This window comes from Sminthopsis crassicaudata, chromosome 5, assembly GCF_048593235.1.
Source record: "Sminthopsis crassicaudata isolate SCR6 chromosome 5, ASM4859323v1, whole genome shotgun sequence".
NCBI lineage: Eukaryota > Metazoa > Chordata > Mammalia > Dasyuromorphia > Dasyuridae > Sminthopsis > Sminthopsis crassicaudata.
In genome coordinates, this window is record NC_133621.1 from 172,265,135 (window position 1) to 172,285,959 (window position 20,825).

At 33.8% G+C, this 20,825-nt stretch overlaps 1 protein-coding gene across 2 annotated transcripts in view; it reads left to right on the forward strand.

Moving 5' to 3' along the window:
- The window catches only part of ITPR2 (inositol 1,4,5-trisphosphate receptor type 2), a 507,042-nt gene that overhangs the window by 135,417 nt on the left and 350,800 nt on the right, over nt 1-20,825 (forward strand). For both annotated transcript variants that reach the window (XM_074268787.1, XM_074268789.1), the window contains exons 6-9: nt 6,193-6,291; nt 8,219-8,302; nt 9,203-9,349; nt 10,363-10,458. In XM_074268787.1, coding sequence (XP_074124888.1) covers nt 6,193-6,291; nt 8,219-8,302; nt 9,203-9,349; nt 10,363-10,458 — 426 coding nt within the window. The remainder of the gene's footprint in view (nt 1-6,192; nt 6,292-8,218; nt 8,303-9,202; nt 9,350-10,362; nt 10,459-20,825) is intronic.

Consider the following 20,825-nt stretch of genomic DNA (forward strand, 5'->3'; position numbering starts at 1 on the left):
CTTGCACCTCTATTTTATAGTCTTTCAAAAATAGGAGGTTAGATTAAGATGTCATCTGAAGTCACTCCTTGGATCTTGGATCCTATGAGTCTTTTCCTTTGGAAAAATTGACTCCAGTGGGAGCCAAGGAAATATTATTAGATAATAACTCACCACTGTCTACTTACAACTCATCACCAACCTAGAATTGTAAAATTTTAGAGCTGGAATGGATTTTAGTAATCCTTACATTTTTTTATGGATGAAGAGACAGCTATCAAAAAAAAAAAATTACCTTGCCTGATGCCCTGAACTTAGTGACAAAGACAGGCTAAAAAACTCATCATTCATAGACCAGATCAATTTCTACAATATCATGCTAAAACTTCAAGAAGAAAGGCAAGAAATAGCAGTGCAGCAACCATTCATTACCAACGAGACTTTATCGTGCAATCGTCAAATCACAGTGCCATCTAAAATGCATTTTTAAACTTTTCAGGAGTATTTTAGATTCAGAAAAGAAGGTAATTCTTTCTTGTCAGAGATATGAATGCAAAGACTAAGGTCTCTATAATTTTCCTTTGAAAAAATATCTCAGGGGTAGATAGGTGGCATAGTAAATAGAGTACCAACTCTGTTGTCAAGAGTCAAGAGGACCTGAGTTCAAATTTGGGCTTAGATATTTGACACTTATTAGCTATGTGATCCTGGGCAAGTCACTGAACTGCAATTGCCTTACCAAAAAAAAAAAAAAAAAAAAAGGGCTGGGGGGAGGAACAAAAGAAAAAAGAAAAAGCACCTGATACTTTCTGATACTTTCAGTAGACCAGTCTCTGGTGGCTAACATAAATAAGACCTTTCAGTGAAATTTGTCAAATTAAATGGTTCTCTAAATAGATTTTGTTTTTTTTAAAGTTATTTTTCATTTGTGTCCAATTCTTCATGCTCCATTTTGGGGTTCTCATCAAAGATATCAGAATGGTTTGCCATTTCCTTCTCCAGCTCATTTTACAGATGGGGAAACTGAGGCAAAAAAGATTAAGTGACTTGCTCAGGATTACACAGCTAATAAGTGTCTGAAGCCAGATTTGTACTCAGGAAGGTGAGTCTTCCTGACTTTAAGCCCAACATTCTATCCATCAACTACATCTAGATCTACATGGTTAACCTTAATGAATTTTATATTTATTTGTTTTATTCTCCCTCCCCCTCAGCATCTGGCATCTTGTGTGAAGTGAGGGCTCAATGGTGTGTCTTATTGTTTGTAAGCATCTTGTCCAACACATTCCTTATCTTTTCATGTCAGATCCAGTTGTAAAGTGTATATTGAGCTCCTCCAGCTGGGATTAATGAACTGACAGATTTTATTCAGGGTATTAAAAAAAAAAAGTCAGCTACATGCTAGGCATTATGCTGGTATTGAAGATATAAAAATAAGAATATTTCAATTCTGGTCCTAGGTGAGTTTCTATTCTAATGGCAACTACAATATGTCCAACTCTAGGTCAATACAAGGTAATCTGAGGAATGACAGCACTAATAGAAGGGGAAAATGAAGAAAAGTTTCCAGAATATGGCTGATTCTTCAAGGAAGATGAGTCTGAAGAGCAGAATGGATAGGGAGAGTGTATTCTAGACCTGGAGGAATGGGAGATGAGATAGAACTATGATTTAGGAAGATCACATTGGCTGCTGAGTAGAAGAGGAACCAGCGTGGGGAGAGATTTGTGGTAGGGAGGCCAACAAGCAGACTCTTGCAGTAGCCCGGGACTAGAGGAATGGGGTCCTGTCCCAGGGTGATGGTGGGCATAGGTGAGAGATGTTATATCAATGTAGCTTATGGTTTTCATTAGCAATACATAACAATAAGTTATCAATCAGTTCAGCTCTACTTCATAGAAGATTGTTCAACAATGTTGATAGAAAAGAAAATGGAAAAGTAATTTATGAGGCATCTTATTTGGGCTATTGGCAAATAGGGTATATTGTAGTGGTATTGAACTCTCTAACAAATCAATGATTTATAGAGTAATTGAAATAATCTGTCTTCTATATGGTTTTGAAACAGACTTGTCAAATAGGTAACTTTGGCATCTTTTGCAATTTTTTATTATCCTTATTTTCAAGTTAACAGTGCATAGCAAAACCAGAGGTTTCCTGGACTGCAGTTAACATTGAAATGATACTTTACTCAGACAGGCACATATTGATAGATGCTCAGATAGCAACCATATTTTTAGTAAGCTGAAGTATGTTACTAGTTACACTAGTTGGCAGTATAAAAGAATTGCTGTAAGGATATGCTGAAATAAGATTTTAGTGAAATTTTTGAAGTATTTTGAAAATTTTTAAATTTTAAAAAGTATTTTGTTGGGACTCATAGCAACGAAAAATCCAATGTATCCACTGGGGTATCTCATTTTGAGCTACAAAATGGCTCAATATCTGAAAAGATAAATAATTGATGAACCTGGACAAGTACTGCAAATTTCAGTTACTGCCCCAAATCGCAGAACAATCTTCTCTTCAATCACTGATCTTTATTTGAATCCACAGTATTGCACAGATAGCAACACTTGGCCCCAACAGCTTTTAGGGAAAAAAAAAATTCACTTGTTTACTTAATGATTTGCCCTGCAAATGTTTACCAAGTGTCAATTATATACAAGGAAGTATAGTGATTTGGTATAAAACTTGATTTGGATCAAGGCTATGAAACTCTATAGGGTTTAAATTGATTTATAAATTCTTAAAAAGATCATCTCATTGCTTTTAGTTAGTTGAATCTCATAATTTTTTCAAACTTTCATTTTCATGGTTGTCTGATGAAAGTTTACTCACTGATTCAGAACAGATTTATTAAATATCCATTATATTCATGGCAATAGATTAGACATCAGAGGAGAGAGGATAAGTGGCATATGGTGCCTTTTAAGGAATTTATAATATAGTAGAGGATAAAAAATATTCACTAAAAAAGACTAGAATACAACAGTAGGCAAATATATGAGAAGTACATAATATATAATAATAATGATAATAATAAAACATGATTGCCCATGAACTTGCAAGTATATCATATAAAACTTTTTTTTTTCTTTTTGAGTTTTTAAGAGGTTGAAACTGCTTCCAACATGGGAAATCGGGAGAGGCTTTACAGGAAAAGTGACATATGAACTGAGGCTTGAAGAATGTATAGAGTTTCAAAAACTAGATCTTGGGAAGGAATTAGGACATTTTAGGAGGGGAAACAAAGTGAGTGAAGGTATGGAAAAGGGATAGATTAAGCCAAATTTAGAGAGTAAGTAATAGTACTATTTGGCTGTACTATAAAGAATATCAAGGGAAACATGAGATAAGACTGGAAAAATAGGTCACAATAAGATTGTGGGAGAGTTTGAATGTTATCCTAAGGAATTTGAACTTCATTAAACAGGCTATGGGGTTTTTCCAAAGGTTTTAGAGTTGGGTAGGGGATGAGTGTGCTATGATGTACTGTTTGAGGAAAAGACAGGGTTGACTAAACATGAGGCTGGTCAAAACCACTAAATTATGAAAACAAGTTGTTATTGTTGAGTTGTTTCAATCATGATTGATTCTTTGCGACTCCATTTGGGGTTTTCTTGGCAAAGATACTAGAGTTGTTTGTCGTTTCTTTCTTCAGCTCATTTTACAGATGAGGAAACTGAGACAAATAGGGTTAAGTGATTTTCCCAACCTACTGAGACCAGATTTGAACTCATGACAATGAGTCTTCCTGATTCCAAACCTAGTGCTCTATCTACTGTGCTACCTTGATGCCCATGAAAAGAATAATTTTTTCTTTTTTGGTATGTTAGTGAACAGATATTATGACAAAGTATTTAGATGCTGCAGGAATGGTGCTATTATGATTCATGCTAGAGTTCCAGGGGAGCAAAGCTAGATAAAGAAATAGACAAATGTAAAGTAGTATGCATTTATTAGAGAGAACAGGTAAAAAGTCATTCATAGCTTGGGGAGCATAATTTTTAGTTTTCATTGCTGCAATTACTGAAGATGATAAAATAAAACTTGTAGTAAGGATAGACAGTATTAACAAGTTTAACAAGACTAGATCATCTTCTGTTTGGTCTTTCAATGAAGTTTTCCTACAATTAATTTGAATTTCACAAAGAGGGATGCTGGTATATGTTTAACAGCTAATTCTCTGGGGTAAGGAAATATAAGCATAACACATTTTAAAATTTAAATTATATTATTTAATTTCTGTCATTTTCTTAAATCTAGAAATCAATAAGACAATAAACTAGTCGCTAGTTCCCAAGGTTTAAATATTTATTTTGAAAATTTAACAATTGTCTTTCTTGAGTCAGTATAAAGTCAGCTCCAGCATATCAAAATATGATTCTATGTATTTTAAAAATGAGCATTGTTCTGAGAATCATATCTTCTGGGGAGAATCAGGTAAAACACATAAGGACCAAGCTATAAACATGTTTCCTCATTACAAGAGTCTTCCAAAAATCTTAGCACATTAGTATCTTAAAACCACATTAAAATTTCTGGGATGTTCATATATGCTAACTTATTTTTTTCATAGGGGAGCAGTTTTCAAACTTTTTTGCACTCAGAATCACTTTACACTTTTAAATTATTGTTTTGAACTCAGAGAGCTTTTGTTTATGTGGATTACATCGTTATTTCTCATGTTAGTATTCTTATGAAAACAGTTTGACTTCATGGACCCCCCTGAAAAGATTTCATCTTTAGACCACACTTTGAGAACCTTCAGCCTAACAAGTGATATTAAAATATATGAGCTATTTTCTTAGATCATAAAGAAGAGTCAATTTATTAAATTACTCATTTTATTCATTATGTGGTACTTTTAATATTTGTTCTTTTGAGCACATTTAAATATGAAATACTTTATGTGTATGTTTCAGAATTAAGGTTTCATTTATCTGACAAACCCATTTAGTTTCAAAATAATAATTCATTATTAGACTTAGAAGGACTGAAAGCTTCTTTTTATACTTTACATGAGAGCTCTAAGTAAAGCAGCATGAAATAACATTGAATTTGAAGACAGAAAACCCTAGATTCACATCCTGTTTTAGCCTTTTATTAGGTATATGTGGGCATATTACTTGAACTCTAACACTTGCTTTTCTCATCTGTAAAAATGATCATAGTTGTAATTGTAAAATTAATGGCAATCATTACTCATTCTTTAAGGCCTGCAAAGCTCTTTGCTTACATAATATTAACTTATTTGATCCTAACAACAGTCCAATGAACTTGACCCTTTTCAACAATAAGGTGATTCAGGCCAATTTTAATAGACTTGTGATGGAGAGAGTCATTTGCATTCAGAAAGAACTGTGGGGACTGAATGTGGATCACAACACAGTATTTTCACCTTTTGTTGTTTGCTTGCTTTTTTTTCTTTCTAATTTTTTCTCTTTTTGATCTGATTTTTCTTGTGCAGCATAAGTGTGGAAATGTTTAGAAGAATTTATTACACATGTTTAAAGTAAAAAAAAAAAATCAAACAGTCCTATGAGAGTTAGATTCTCTTTTTATCTCTATTTTATGGCTAAGTTAAACTAAGGCTGAGATAGTGTGACTTGTCTCGGATCACAAAGCTAGTGTCAGGGACAGGGTGTCTTGACTCAAGTCTTCTTGACTGTCCACTAAGCCAAGAGGCCTGTTCACCATTGCCTAATCTATTTCACAAGTTCCAAAGACCAAGTAGGATAATATGTATGAAAGTGCTTTGTAAATATAAACTGTGAGGGGCAGCTAGGTGGCGCAGTGGATAGAGCACCAGCCCTGAATTCAGGAGGACTCGAGTTCAAATCTGGTCTCAGACACTTAACACTTCCTAGCTGTGTGACCCTGGGCAAGTCACTTAACTCCAATTGCTTCAGGAAAAAAAAATACATACATACATATATATACTGTGATTACTCTCATAAGAAGTTGAAAGGTTTTTATCAGGTATCTGAATCCAGATGGCTATCCAATGTAAAATAGTTATGTGACATGTATTCAAAGACATTAAAAAAAAAAAAGAATCAGAGGTGCGAACCATATTAAATTAAAAAGTAGTTTGGTATCTGGTTAATGACCAAGTCTAATTTTGGATTTGTTTTGCTTATGAATCCTAAAGATCCAACGTTGCTGTAATTTGGTTTGTTTCAATTTTCATTTATTTTTGATCCTTAGATTGTTGTAGGAGATAAAGTTGTATTGATGCCAGTCAATGCAGGACAGCCACTACATGCGAGCAACATAGAGCTTCTAGATAATCCAGGGTGTAAAGAGGTAAGTTCAAGAAAGAAGGACTAAATGGGAATGTTTGTACAGGACTTACTTTTCTGTGCATATAATTTCTTTAGTTTGTGTTTTCTTCTTTTTTTTTTTTTTAATCTTTAATAGTATTTTATTTTTCCAAATATATGTAAAGATAGTTTTCAACATTCATTTCTTTTTTCTTTTTTTTATTAATTTTATAATTATAAATTTTTTGACAGTACATATGCATGAGTAATTTTTTTTTATAACATTATCCCTTGTATTCATTTTTCCAAATTTTCTCCTCCCTCCCTCCCTCTACTCCCTCCCCTAGATGACAGGCAATCCCATACATTTTACATGTGTTACAGTATAACCCAGATACAATATATGTGAGTAAATACCATTTTCTTGTTGCACGTTAAGTATTGGATTCTGATAGTTTGTGTTTTCATGAAAAACTAGCCAGTGTCTTATATGACTAAGCTTAAAAAATAAAGGAGAGACAATAAAGCTAAAACATGGCATAATTAACGCTGTTAAATGCTAATATAAAATCCCATGTCTCCTGCCTCAAGATACTTTTAGAGTATTATATACTATAGGGTAAGGGATCCAAGTGCTTGAGGGGTAGGGAGATCAGTTAGCTATTTTACATGGAGAAGATACATTTGAAATAACTTTCCGAACTACACAAACACCTGCCCTTCCTCTATTGTCACTGGTTCCTCTAGGCCCAGTCTGTGGTTTAAAATCATTCACCTAAAATGTTTTATAAATTTGTCACAAATTTGGCTCATTATTTTGTCCCCACCTAGAATTCTGGGAAAATCTCCAAAAAATATAGCTCGTGTCTCATTTCCCATTAAGATTTTTATCTCTGTTCCACTTTGCATGACCCAAAAGGAAATCTGCAGTTATATTATATATAGATTAGACTATCTTTACTGAAAGAAATTAGAATTTAATGGTACAATAATGAAAGGTCAAGAGACTGTGGTTAAGGTAAAGGGTGAGCAGTCTCTATTTCCAATGATAGCAGTTTTCCCATTAATTAAGAAAAGTATTCCTAACTTTATAGTACTTGTATTTGGGAGATATGAAATGCTTTTGCTAGGGAACCTCCACTTGCTTTCTATAGCTAAAGTTTAAAAAAACAAAGGAACAGTTCATGTTATCAACATCTACTTCAGCTGAGATCCCATGAACTCTGTAAATATGTAGTCCTTATTGGATTTGGGGGAGGATTTGAATATATCCTAGCATGGTAGCCTTTCTGTGGCAGTTCCTATATTATCAGCTCCATAGATATCTATGACAATGTGAGACAGAGAATATAGAGAGGGTTCCCCTTCCATTGTTTCCTTACCCCTTTTGCATGATTTCTGACCCGATGTCTCTTATGTGGTGTTGTTTGTTGTAATATGGTGGGATTTCCCTCAGCAGTTGATTTTTGTAAGTTCTGCTTATCACAACAATTACTTCACTCCCAGCAAATTTCTGTTTCTGTATTCAGGAATGCACATATGGGCAAAAACTAGAGCAAAGTGGAGAGTAAATCTTAAAATTTAGGACCTAAATTGCAAATTTTGTAATTATAGAATTTTAATTCAATAAACATTTTAAAAATGCTTATTATGAGTTAGTTGTGCTAGGGAAATAGAAAAAGACAGACAGTTCTTGGCTTCAGGGAGCCTGAAATCTGATGAGGAAAGACAATACACAAAAGGAAGTTGAAAAGGGAGGTACACATGAGGTACCCAGCCCAGGGGTATGATGTTTCATGGAGTTGAAACCAGAGACATAGATAGAAAATGAAGAGACTGTGATGGAAAACTGAAACACATTGACCAAAGTCTCTTTTTATTTCCTTGGTTACATTAAAATAAAACTTCATATTTTATTATTGAACATGATTAGGTATCTTATAATTGTTATATACTTTTTCCTTTCATAGGTCAATGCAGTTAATTGCAACACTAGCTGGAAAATCACTTTGTTCATGAAATTCAGTTGCTATCGTGAAGATGTTCTCAAAGGGGTATGTAGTTTGGGAAAATTAAAGTTTCCTTTTTGAATTAGTTATACACAGCCCTAATTATTGATCAAAACAATTTAAGATATGTATTACTAATTTTAACTTTTGTCCTTTGGCCTAGGTGATCATTACTAGTTGTGGGCCAGTTATATATTACCTTTAAGCTTCAATCTCCTGTTCTACAAAATGGGGATAATGTTTGCAATACCTTCTGAAGGTTGAAATCTTTGTTATGTCATAAAAATATGATTAATATTAGTGATAATGATTTTATGATGGTGATGATATGTTATCTAGTTATTTGAAGTAAATATACCAGAGATGGCCTGTTTATTTGATCACTAAGTATAGTTTTTATATCTCTGAATAAGCTCGAATAGAAGCAAAGTAAAAATCAAGGAAGAAAGTTGAGATGGAAACCTCCAGGAAGAATGGAAAGCTTCAGTGTCTGGTTTCCTCCATTATCATAGGAAGTGGCTATATGTCCTATTATCATGTGTTATTATGTATATATATATATATATATATATATATTTTTACATATAACACATGTGTTATATGTAAAAAATTACATATTATTATATATTCTTGTATTAGGCATTCTACTCTTTCCTGAGATGACAAACCACTTATACAATGCCTTGAATCCATTCAAGAACTTTCACTGTGGCTTCTGATTTAGCATTGCCAAATATTCCAGTTAGTCCTTACCACAGCCTCTTGAGATGAATAAGGGAAGGCATTGTAGTCTCTAGTGGATAGGCATGATAAGTGGTTATTTTTGTCATAATCCCAAGTCAAATAGATTTATAAACTTTCCTTTCGCTGGCTTTCTTTGTGAATTGAGAGCATCTGCTTAATCTTATGTTTGGAAATAAAAAGTTCACTTACTTATTTTTCTAGGGTGATGTTGTTAGATTGTTTCATGCAGAACAAGAGAAGTTTCTGACCTGTGATGAATATGAGAAAATTCAACATATTTTCCTTCGTACAACTTTGCGTCAGTCAGCTACATCTGCCACAAGTTCCAAAGCACTCTGGGAAATTGAGGTATGAAAATAATTTACAGAGACAAAAACTGAGTATTATAAACCAGATATTTTGTTACATCCCTTATTCGTGAATGATCAATTGATCATTCAACAAACGTTTCATAAGTCCTTACTACATTCCATGCACTGTCTAAGAACACAAAGAAAAACAAAACATGGCCTATGGCCTCAAGGATCTTACATTGCAGTGGAGAAGAGAACATACAAACATGTGTATACATACAATGTATATTGTATTACCTAAAACTAGGGAAGTGTAGTGGATACAGTGGTGGGTCTTGAGTTAGAAAGACTCATCTTCCCGAGTCCAAATCTGGCCTCAGACACTTAGTTTTGCTGATTGTCTAAGCTTGAGAAATAATGGAATAAATTGATTTTTAAAAAGTGACATACATATATTTTCTACTAGAGAGTCAGTTATTAGACATTTATCAGCACATGGCTTTTTACTTAAAGATGAATTTCTTGGAATCAAGAGTCTACTAATGGAAACATGGTGTGGCTTCTTCCCAATTGTTAAACCCTTTAGAACTTGTGCAGGCTCCTGATTGAGCATCTGGGTCTTTTCTTCTTTCCAGGCTTGCTCAGAACAGGATAGAACCTTAGTTTAGTGATACACGGTTGCCTCCATTTTAAAATGATACACCAATATCCTGAAAATTCCCCAATCAGAAACATTCCTATGACAATAGTGATTGCTGTTGTTCAGCTGTTTTAGTTGTGTCCAACTCTTCATGATCCCACTTGGAGTTTTCTTAGCAAAGATATGGAAATGATTCGACATTTCCTTCTCCAGCTCATTTTACAGTAGAAGGAACTGAGGCAAACAGGGTTAAGTGATTTGCCCAGGATCACACAGCTAGTAAATATCTGAAATTAGATTTGAATTCAGGCCCTCTTGACTCCTGACCTAGCATGTACAACCTAGGAATAGATAGCTTAAAATATCTCACCCTTATCAGTGATTTGATCACATTATTTAGCTGTGGTTGTCATTGTCTTGTTCTGTAGGTGGTGCATCATGATCCCTGCCGTGGGGGAGCAGGACAGTGGAACAGTTTATTCAGATTCAAGCATCTGGCAACTGGAAATTATTTAGCAGCAGAGGTAAGAATTTTAGCCTCAGTGATATTTAGGTTATTTTTATGTATTCAAAGTAGAACAAATTCCAAAATGGGTTGGGTTCTTGGCATTATTTTGAATATGAGTAGACAATCATTAATTGGATATGATAGTTTCCTGTGGAGGCAGTGAAACTGCTGTTGAAAAAGAATTTCTGAACATAAAGGTTTTTGATATAAGTTTAAAAAAAAAGAATCTTTTACTTAACTTTTTCATAAAGGAAAACAATTTCATCCACTCCAGCATAAGACTACTAAATAAGACTTAATTCGTTTTCATTCAATGCAAATGGAATTGAGTAATTTGGTTATGATGTATCTTATAAATCCTATTTAGTACTTTTAAAAAATTCTCTTTTTTTAAAAATCATTTTATTTCCTAACAAATCATGCTTATGTCCTATCCAGAGAATGAGCCCCATAACAAAGAATAAAAACTAAAGAGAAAAAAAAAAAAAGCAGTTCAGTGAAACTAAACAATTACTCAATTTCAACAGTTTTGTGGTATTTTTATATCCATAGTCCCCAATCTCTACAAAGAAAGGAAGTATTCTCATAGTTTTTCTTTAGAGACAAGCTTGCTTATTATCATTATATAATGTATTTTTTGTTGTTTTTTCTATTTCCATAGTTGTTGTTATCATGCATGTTGTTTTCTTGTTTAGTTACCTAGCATTTATTAAACTCCTACTATGTTCTAGGTATTGGGCTAAATTTTGGGATGGAAAGGAAGTAGACCTCACAGTTTATTGGGGAAGATATCATGCAAACAACTATTGTACATATTGGTTCATTTGAATTCCCTTTGCATTAGCATATGTTAGTCTTCCCATGCCTCCCTATATTCTTCATTTTCATTGTCTCTTAAAGTGCATTAACTTTTCATTATATTAATATACCACAATTGTTGAGCCATTTCCCCAGTTGAACAACATCTACATTGCTTTTCAGTTCTTTGCTATTACAAAAAAGCACCCCTGTTTTTATAGCATCCTTCGGCCTTGGGATACATTTAGCTCATTGTTTAATAATGTAGCCTGCCCCACTTCTCTTTAAGTTTATCTTCAGTTGCCAGTCTTGCACTAAGTGGGTGGTTTTTATTTTTCTGAGTCATTAGAAAGGAAAGGGTTTGTTTCCTGAGACACTGAGCTGCCCCCAAACTGTCAATAAAGTCTTTGAATTACAAAGCTATTTCTCTTCTCCTTTTCATTAAAATAATATATAGATAATGGGTGAAAATGACTCCAAAGACATAGTAGAACTGATTTACTTTTAATTTTAATTATAAATATAGAGGGATTCCTTTTAGAAGTGCTATACTTTTCTTATACTCTACTCTCCTTTATCCTATCTCTCTGTATATATTTTCTAGTTTATATTGAAGTCTCATCCTAGAGTTATGCCAAAATCAGTAAGGATTTATTAAGTGTCTTTTACATGTCAGGTATTGTTCTTGGTGCTAGGGATAATAACAATAAAAGTGAAATATCCCTGCCCACAAAGAGCTTATTTTCTATAAAAAAATGAACCTTAAACACATAAGGGAATTAGAAATTGAGATTAGGAAAAGACTCATGGAGGAGTGCCGCTTATCCTGGGTTTTGAAGGGATTTAGGAAATTCTGAAAAGTTGAGGTGAGGAGAGAGAGTATTCCAAGCTTGACTTATGCAAAGGTAGGGAGAAGAAGAATGAAATATTGTGCAAAGAAATAGCAGAGGAATGATGTGTATGAAACCTCGAGTGGTATATATTTGAGCCACATTGTGAAAGATCTTAGTGCTAAACAGATGAGTTAGAGCAGGGATTCTTAATTTGGAGTCCATGAACTTAAAAATATATATATATATATATATATATATATTTACACACACATATAGCATAATTGGTTTCCTTTGTAATTTTATTTTATTTCATGAATTTAAAAATATTCAGAGAAGAGTCTCTAGAGACTTCAAAAGAGTCTATGACCCATAAAAAGATGAATAACTCTCATCCTAGAGTTGTTAAGGGGCCATTTAGTTTTTTTATATAAGAGAGGGATGAAATCAGGTCTATGTTTTGGGATTATCATTTTTTAATTGTGTGGAGTATGGATTAAAAAGAAGAAAGACTTGAGGAAGGGAGTGCTGTTGCAGCAGTGAAGGCAAATATTTTAACTTGAACCATAGTGGTGATAGAATTGGACATAATGTTGCTGTGACCTAGCATCTTACTACCTCAAAAGAGAAAATTATTTTTTCTTCTATATTTTTTGCCATCAGCTCTCTGTCTGTTGGATGTGTAGATTTGTGTTTTGATAGGAGGATGAAGAAGTAGAAAGACCAAGATCTGACATAATCATATATGCCTTTACTTTTCTTGAAGTTCTGTGGTTTTCTGATGAATGAGAAAATATTTAAAAGTTTCTTCAATGTATGATCAAGGGGACAAATATAAAATAATGTGTCAAAAGACATGAGCGAATGAAACACATGCTTAGACATTTAACAGCTTTTCCTACTCTGAATGATTTGAGACCATCTTTAGTTAAGGTGAAGTTTGAAATGAAAAGAAGCAGTAAGGTAGTTAGCTCATCTAAATGAATGTTTTTTTGGAAAAAATCAGAAAACTAGATTAATAATTAGACATTAGTAACTAGATATTAATAATACTAGCTGATGTTTGCATAGTACTTACTAGGTACCAGGCACTGTGTTAAGTGCTTTACAATCATTATCTCATGTGATCCTCACAGCAACCTTGGAAGGTTATTTCCTCCATTTCACCTTTGGGGAATCTGAGAATGCTTACCCAGGGTTACATAGGAAGTGTCTGAAGCTGAATTTGAACTTGGTCTTCCTTAGTCCAGGCCCAGTCCTCTGTATACTGTGCCTCTTGGATGCTTCTTTGTTAGCCTGTAAGGATACCTCATAGAAAAACAAAACAGAACAAATTTGGGGGGCAGGAGAGTTTGTATTATTTACTGTGCATGGAAAGTATCAACTATTGTACTTTGGCACATGAATTTTGTATAATGGTAGTATTAGTGATAACCCTTCCCCCAAATCCCCTGGATTGCTTTTATACAGCTTATACATCAGGCATAGCACGTGAGGTAGATGTAGGCTTCAGTGATTTATATAATGGACTAGCCAACACTTCTTGTGAATGAGATAACTCTTAATCAATCGGATAAAGCTTACTGAGTGCTTATCTACAGTCTTTCAGTCCAGAAAGATTATCCATACCCTGGATTAGGAGGAAAAAGAACTACACTGAACAAAACATTCTACATACCTTGCTTATCTTTTCTAAGTCCCTCTGATAAAGTTATCTGGAATAGAAATGAAGAATTTTTGGATAGCAAAGTAATTTTTTTATTGTCTAAAGGTAAATGTTGAGTTTAACTTAAGTGATTTCATTGTGTTTTAATGTTTTTATTTTTATATTTTCTATTCACATTTATTTAATGTTATAAAGTTTTTCCTCATTTGTAAAATGAAATTATTGGGACTGAATGATTTCTAAGTTTTGAGCTTTAGGTCCTGTGATTTACAAGCATTGCAGTTAATCTCAAAACTCTAGCCATCTAGGTGAAAGATTACCTATTTTAGATGAAAAACATGAGATACAGGTGAAATCATTTTTAAGATCCCATTTTAAGCCACTTTGGGTTTGGAATTACATCACATCTCTGGAACTACTAAAACTCTGCATTACATTTATGAGAAAGCCAGAATAGGTTGTGAATTACACTTCTTATAAGCAGATATGTTATAATTACAAATCTCTACGAAAACTTTGATAATTTTATCTTAGATATAAAGGTCACCCCAGAGTTCAATGTAGCTGGAAAAAAAATTAATGAAAAATCTTATAACTGTTATATTGCTTAGTTTCCCTATATTACATTTTAATATATACTTATTGAAGATTGTATTCAGTGTCCTGCTATATTTAAAAGAGATAATGATCATAACAGCTGACAATCATGTGTTCTCTTAAGGTTTTCAAAACACTTTACATAGGATATCTGATTTGATCTCAACTCTTTGGCAATAAGATGCTCTTAAACTTGAGAAGTTTACAGGACAAGTGGGAGGATAAAATATGCATGTATTATTAAGATGTAAGAATAACATCAATGTTCTAGTGAGTACAAAATAGTGTTTTTCCCTCCCCTATTCTAATCCTTCTCTTTTATTCAGTTTGTTTGTTCTTGTGCGCTCTAAGACAGCTAGGAATCCATGGGGTCATGAAATAAAAGAAGCATAGCAATTAATTGTCTCATTGTTGTAGAGCCTTATCCAAACTGTTGAGCAGCAAATTATCTTCTGTTTTCTGAGGAAAAAGGAATCACAGAATTGGAAATAGTGGTGATGACATGCATTTTAAAGGTCATTCTGACTTGGTCAACTGACATAAGAAAAGTAGACTTAGCAAGGTTAGGCAGCTTATTTATGCTCATAAAGGGCATTTGTGGCAAAGCTAGATTAGAACTCCAGCCTCTTGGCTGATTGTAGTGAGGAAGATATTGGTTCATAATCCTACCTCTGGCTTTGCAAGCCATATAAACTGTAAATTTAATGGGTTTAAAAATGTAAAGTACTACACAAATGGCTAGAGAAGTACCATGACATAGTGAATATATTCACAATATTGGAATCCCAAAGAACTATATTTAAATCTAACTTTGGCCAGTGTGACCCTGGGCTTGTTGCTTAATAGTTCAAGGCTCCAAACAACTTGAATGCAAGCCTCTTAATTATCAAGAAAGGTAATGAAAGGAAGTGGAATTTCTCATTGTCAGCTTCTTACAATGAAATCAAAAAAAGAGAAAAAATGTCAATTATCTTTATTAATGATCTAAGGAAATGAAATATAAACATGTAGAAAGTCATTAATTCTTACACATTAACATATCAGCACTAAATCATCTCACTGATGTATTCCCCCCCCCCAAAAAAAAATATAATAGAATAAATTCTACAAAAAATGATTTTGTGACTGTGCTCTGTTCTGTGTAACATTCTTTAAAACCTTTATTTATTTGTAAATAGACAAAATAACCACCAGATGGCGGTAAACACTCATCTCTTGTTTTTTGGGATAGAATTAATTAATTTCTTTAAAATTGCACTCTACAGTGGTACTTAACCCTATGTTAGTTCAAAGCTTTCTAATGGAATAATAGTTTTCAATAGCCTTGTTAGGAAACAATACAGTGGTATGATATGGTCAAAATTTGGAGTTGGAAAGAGACCTAGAGGTCACGTAAGTCTTATTAATCCATTTCATAAATGAAAAAAATTGGAGTTGAGAGTGGAAGTGATCTGCCTGAGGCAACACAGATAATAAGAAGTAGCAGAGTCAGGATTGAAACAGGTCCCTTGATTCCAGAGGTCCCTTGATTCTTTCCATCATGGGGCTGGCTGACATATTTAGTAATAGCATTATACCTCTAGAGCAAGAAGAAACCCCAGAGGCCATTTAGGCCAAAATAATCATTTTATATTGTTATTGTTGGTGTTCCATCCTAAGTCTCATTTTCCATATAAAGAAACTTGGTTGGAAGATTAAATGTCTTGCCAATTAGTAATCAACAGTGATCAGGTTTGAACCAAGTACTTCTGATTTCAGAGCCAGAGATCTTTCCATTATTCCTGACTGCTTTTAAGATCAAAGGGAATAAGATCTAAAATGCTAGCTCTTGAAGGTGACAAATACTTTGTGTTTAAAAGTACATAAGGCAATTTTGTATGACTACACGGAGCTAAGAAGTGATTCATGGGGAAAAGGCATTGTTATTTTTATAAGGAAAATGGAGAAAACAGAATGAGATTAAAAGCCCCAGGTCTGTTTATTTTATTTTACCTTGATTATATCATGTTAGATGGGGTTTTGCAGCTATTTTCCATTTAGATTTATTTTTTAAATGCATGGGAACAATGATCTAGAATTCATGATAGAAAATGCCATCCATATCCAGAGAAAGAACTATGGAGTTTGAATGTAGATTGAAGCATACTATTTTCACTTTTTTTCTTGTTTTTTCTTTTTTGTGGTTTTTCCCATTTGTTTTGATTCTTTTTTTTCACAACATGACTAATGTAGAAATATGTTTAATACGATTGACATGCATTAACTATATGAAATGATTGCTTTCTTAGAAGGAATAAGGGGAAGGAGAGGGGAAAATGGAAATTAAAATCATAAAAAGAAATATCAAAAACTACTAAATAATTTTTTTAAAATTGCATTGGAAATTACAAGGTTAAGTGATGAACTCTGAGGTGAATGGTTACAAAGAATTTTGATAGAACACTATTTTTTAGGTTATATATGCTACTAAGGGAAGATGCTACCTGAGTAGGAGATTTCTGAAACTGCATATGTAACAGGGAGAATTGAGCATAAGCTGAGAAAGTCTTAATATGGTAGGCAGCTGACATTCTACTGTGGGAAAAGTACTGGGAGCTGCTGTCGGCCCTGCAGGAGGTGCTGCTGAATCATCAGCATTTGTCAAACTGGAAATCATACAAGCGTGGCTTCAGCACTAGCAGAGTTTAAGTCACCAAAATTAGGAAGAGATTTAAAATTCCTCCCCTGCTCCTTTCCTCTCAATGACTCAAGTCCTTTCCTATGTTGGCCACCTGAATTTGAGGGCAATTAACTGAATCTTGATGGAGAAAGATTCTGTTATCTTAGGCTTTTCTGAATATGTAGACAAAAAGTTGGTGTCATTCAGTTGGATGCATCACCTACAAAGGCAATATTATTGATAGTAGGAAATCTGCTATTATTTAATACACTGCCTAGATAGACCAGAGTAACTTATAAAGGAACGTATTAACAATCTAAATAGACTTGCAGTCCTTCCTGCTAAGTGTTGGTTTTGTGATATAATTTCCTATTTTTGGTTAATCTTTTACCCATCGCACAAAGCACAGCTAGAGTTAGCAACTCCAGAGAAATCTGTCTGTTATTCCTATGTGTGTTCCTCACTTTGCATCTCTCCTTCCTGAAGACAAAATTAAAAAATTACACTCATACATCTCAAATCCAACTGTTTAATGAACAACATTTGTCCTTGGATTTGTTGGCTTGATGTTAAACACAAATGAAATTCTTTTCAGCTAAACCCAGCAACTCCTACTGTGATGGAGCATATACATGTTGCATCCAGTTATCATCATCCAAAATGTATGGCTTGGCCCGTGACAGATTCATGTTCTCATTTTATTTGGGCCCCTACTGCTGTTTGGCCAAGTGTTTTACCACTCTGTTCCTTGGCACACATTTCCCCACTGAAATGATTCCAGAACATCTCCCCCTCTCTTCCAGCTCTCAGTTCATAATACTTTCAGCAAATGGTACTGCATCCTTAGTTAACAAGAAAATAGAAGCCATGAGTCCTGAGCTCTTCATCTTTTTTTCTGTACCTCTAGACATCTCTATCTTTTCACTTACCCATTCTCTCATCCTTGTCTCTTATTTTCAGTTCTATTCACCAAACAGTTATTAATCATCTGTTTTGCGAATGCCATTGTATTAGGCTGTGAGGAACACAAAAACATTCTCCTTTCTCTTAGGAAAGTTATAATCTCAGAGATACAAGACATGCTAACAAATCTTTATATATGAATTCTAGAATATGAAAAGTATATGGAAGTATCTACAATGTGCCTTATACATAAGAGGTACTTCATAAATGTTTACTGATTGATTGAATGATAGCTTATTTCTAACATGGACAGTCAGGAAATAGATAAAGGAGGAAGTAGCATTTGAATTAGGCTTTGAAGGATGAGTAGAAAATTATAATAGATAATATGTGATATTATTATATTACATAAAATACATATTATATGTAATGTTTATTACATATATATTTAATATATAACATAATAATAATATAATAGAAGGAGGAGGATATTTCAGCAATAGAAAATAATATGAGAAAAATGGCATAAGTTTGGGTAATAACATGTAGGTCTAGTCTAGCTAAAACAGTAGATGAGACAAAATCTATGGTTTCACTTGTAAAGGCAACTACTCATGAGGGAATGCCTTCCATTCATGCATATTGGTGCCTTCTATGAAACTTGTAGTCTTAGAGTCACTGGAAGCACTGAAAGATTAAGGCAGTATCTGGGAAAGGCAAAGCTCAATGGAGGTCTTCCTGACTCAAAATAGGCTATCAGGGCAGTTAGGTGGAGCAGTGGATAGAGCATCAGCCCTGAAGTCTGGAGACCTGAGTTCAAATGTGATCTCAGACACTTAACACTTCCTGGCTATGTGACCTTGGGCAAATCACTTAACCTCAATTGCCTCAGGAAAAAAAAAAAAAAGGTAGGTTATCTACATTAATATGTCAGCTTACTTCCATTCTGCTGGAATGAATTAGTGCCTTCCTTCACTTGATTATCTCCAATTTATTTATATATAGCTTCTTTGTACATAATTCTTTTCATGTTGCTTTCTTTTTACACTCTTTGATGGTAAGGATTTCCATTTGCTCCTTTATCTTTGGTCCTAGTCCTGACATATAGTAGGTACTTAATAAATACTTATTAATTAAATGACTAGAATATAAAGTGTGTGAAGTCGAGTAGTATGGGGGGAAAGGATGGAAAGGTAGGCTGAAATGAGAGTGAACAGCTGGATGAAAGGCTAAGGAATTTGGGCTTTATTTTGGCCCAAAGGGAAAAGGGAAAAACTGAAATAAGGGAGACCAGTGAGGAATCTAGTACAGTAGTCAGTCAGGATATAATGTGATCCTGAAACAGGATAACAGCATAAAGAATGGAAATGGATAGAATGGAATCAAGAGACATAGTGGATGTAGAATCAGTAGAATGTGGCAAATAAATGAATGTGGTGAAAAGACAAAAGGTTAAAATTTAAAATTTCAAACCTGTGACTGGGAAAAAATGATGTCATTCATAAAAAAGAAACATGTTCAGAATTTGGGGAGTACATGGCTCTGAAGGTGTTGAGCTTGAGGTGTAGTTTGAAACCCATATAGAGATATGCAGTGAGAAGTTGAATATGAGGCTGGAGTGGAGGGTGGAGATTAAGATTGGTTCTCAAGTTTTGAGAGTTATCTAGAGATAATAACTGAAGCCGTGAGGATGATTGACATCTCTAGTAGAGAAGCATTAAGAGAAAAGAGAGAAAAGGTTAGAGCTTAGAGAATTCTTATATAGAAGAGACCCTGTTCCTTTTCTAAATTCTAAACCTTATGTCCTGAATTCTATCCTCTACCATCTTCTCTGGGATCCAGTTCCCTTAAATATATTTTCTCTTTCTTAATTTTTAATATCTTCATCTTACCTGATATATCTTTATATCATTATTGTTATTTATGTCTATATTGTTAATATCTATTGATAAGTAAAATATACATATATGTATATACACAAATATTTATATATATGGGAAATCTTCAGGTATGTGTGTATACGTACATAATCACATTATATATATATGAATTATTTATATGTATAATATATTTTATTTATTCATATGTATATCATTATGTATATATAAACATATGTATATGTATATATATATAATTTATGACACACAGATGTGATCATCATAATCCCCTGTTAATCAATTTTCAGAGACTCCTTTTTGTATCTAGAATCAAACATAGACTCTTTATTTTAGCATTTAAAATTCATCGTGGCCTAGCACTAGCTTGTTTCCAAATTTATTTCATATTATTCCCCTTCATACAATCTCCATTCCAACCAAACTCTTTTCCTGCAATCCTCCAAACTTTAAAGTCTATTGTGCATCTGTGTTTTCATAGTCTCTGTTCCTTACCTGTATAATGCATTCCCTCCTCAGTCCTTGAAATCATTCATTTCCTTCAAAGGACTGTTTTAGGATCCGCTTTCTGGAAACCTAACTGGTTGTTAGTTTTCTCTGCCTCCTCAAATTGGCTTATATTTAGCTAGTGACATGAATGTTGTAGCTCCTGAAAGGATGAACTTCTTTTCTATTTGGTTTGTTTTGTCTTTGCATTTCTAGCTGGGTGCCTTTCTCATAGAATACATTTAACTAAATACTTGTTGGATTCACTTGAATTCTTTCAGTACCCTGGGATGCACAGTCTTAAAATCATCATGTGTTTCAGTTGCTCTCTCATTATCTTCCTACTTATCTTGGATTTCAACTCCCCATTAGCTATTTCTGTGCTGTCCTTTCCCATCCAAAACATTCTTCTTGACAGAGAAAAAAGAAGCCAGATAACTGAAAAATCTAAAGCTTCTCCTGCTGTCATTTGTCTGCTCCATCTATTTTGCACAGTGTTTCTCCTTTCCATTGTTTGATCTTCCTCCTTCCCCCAATGTGTCTAAAACC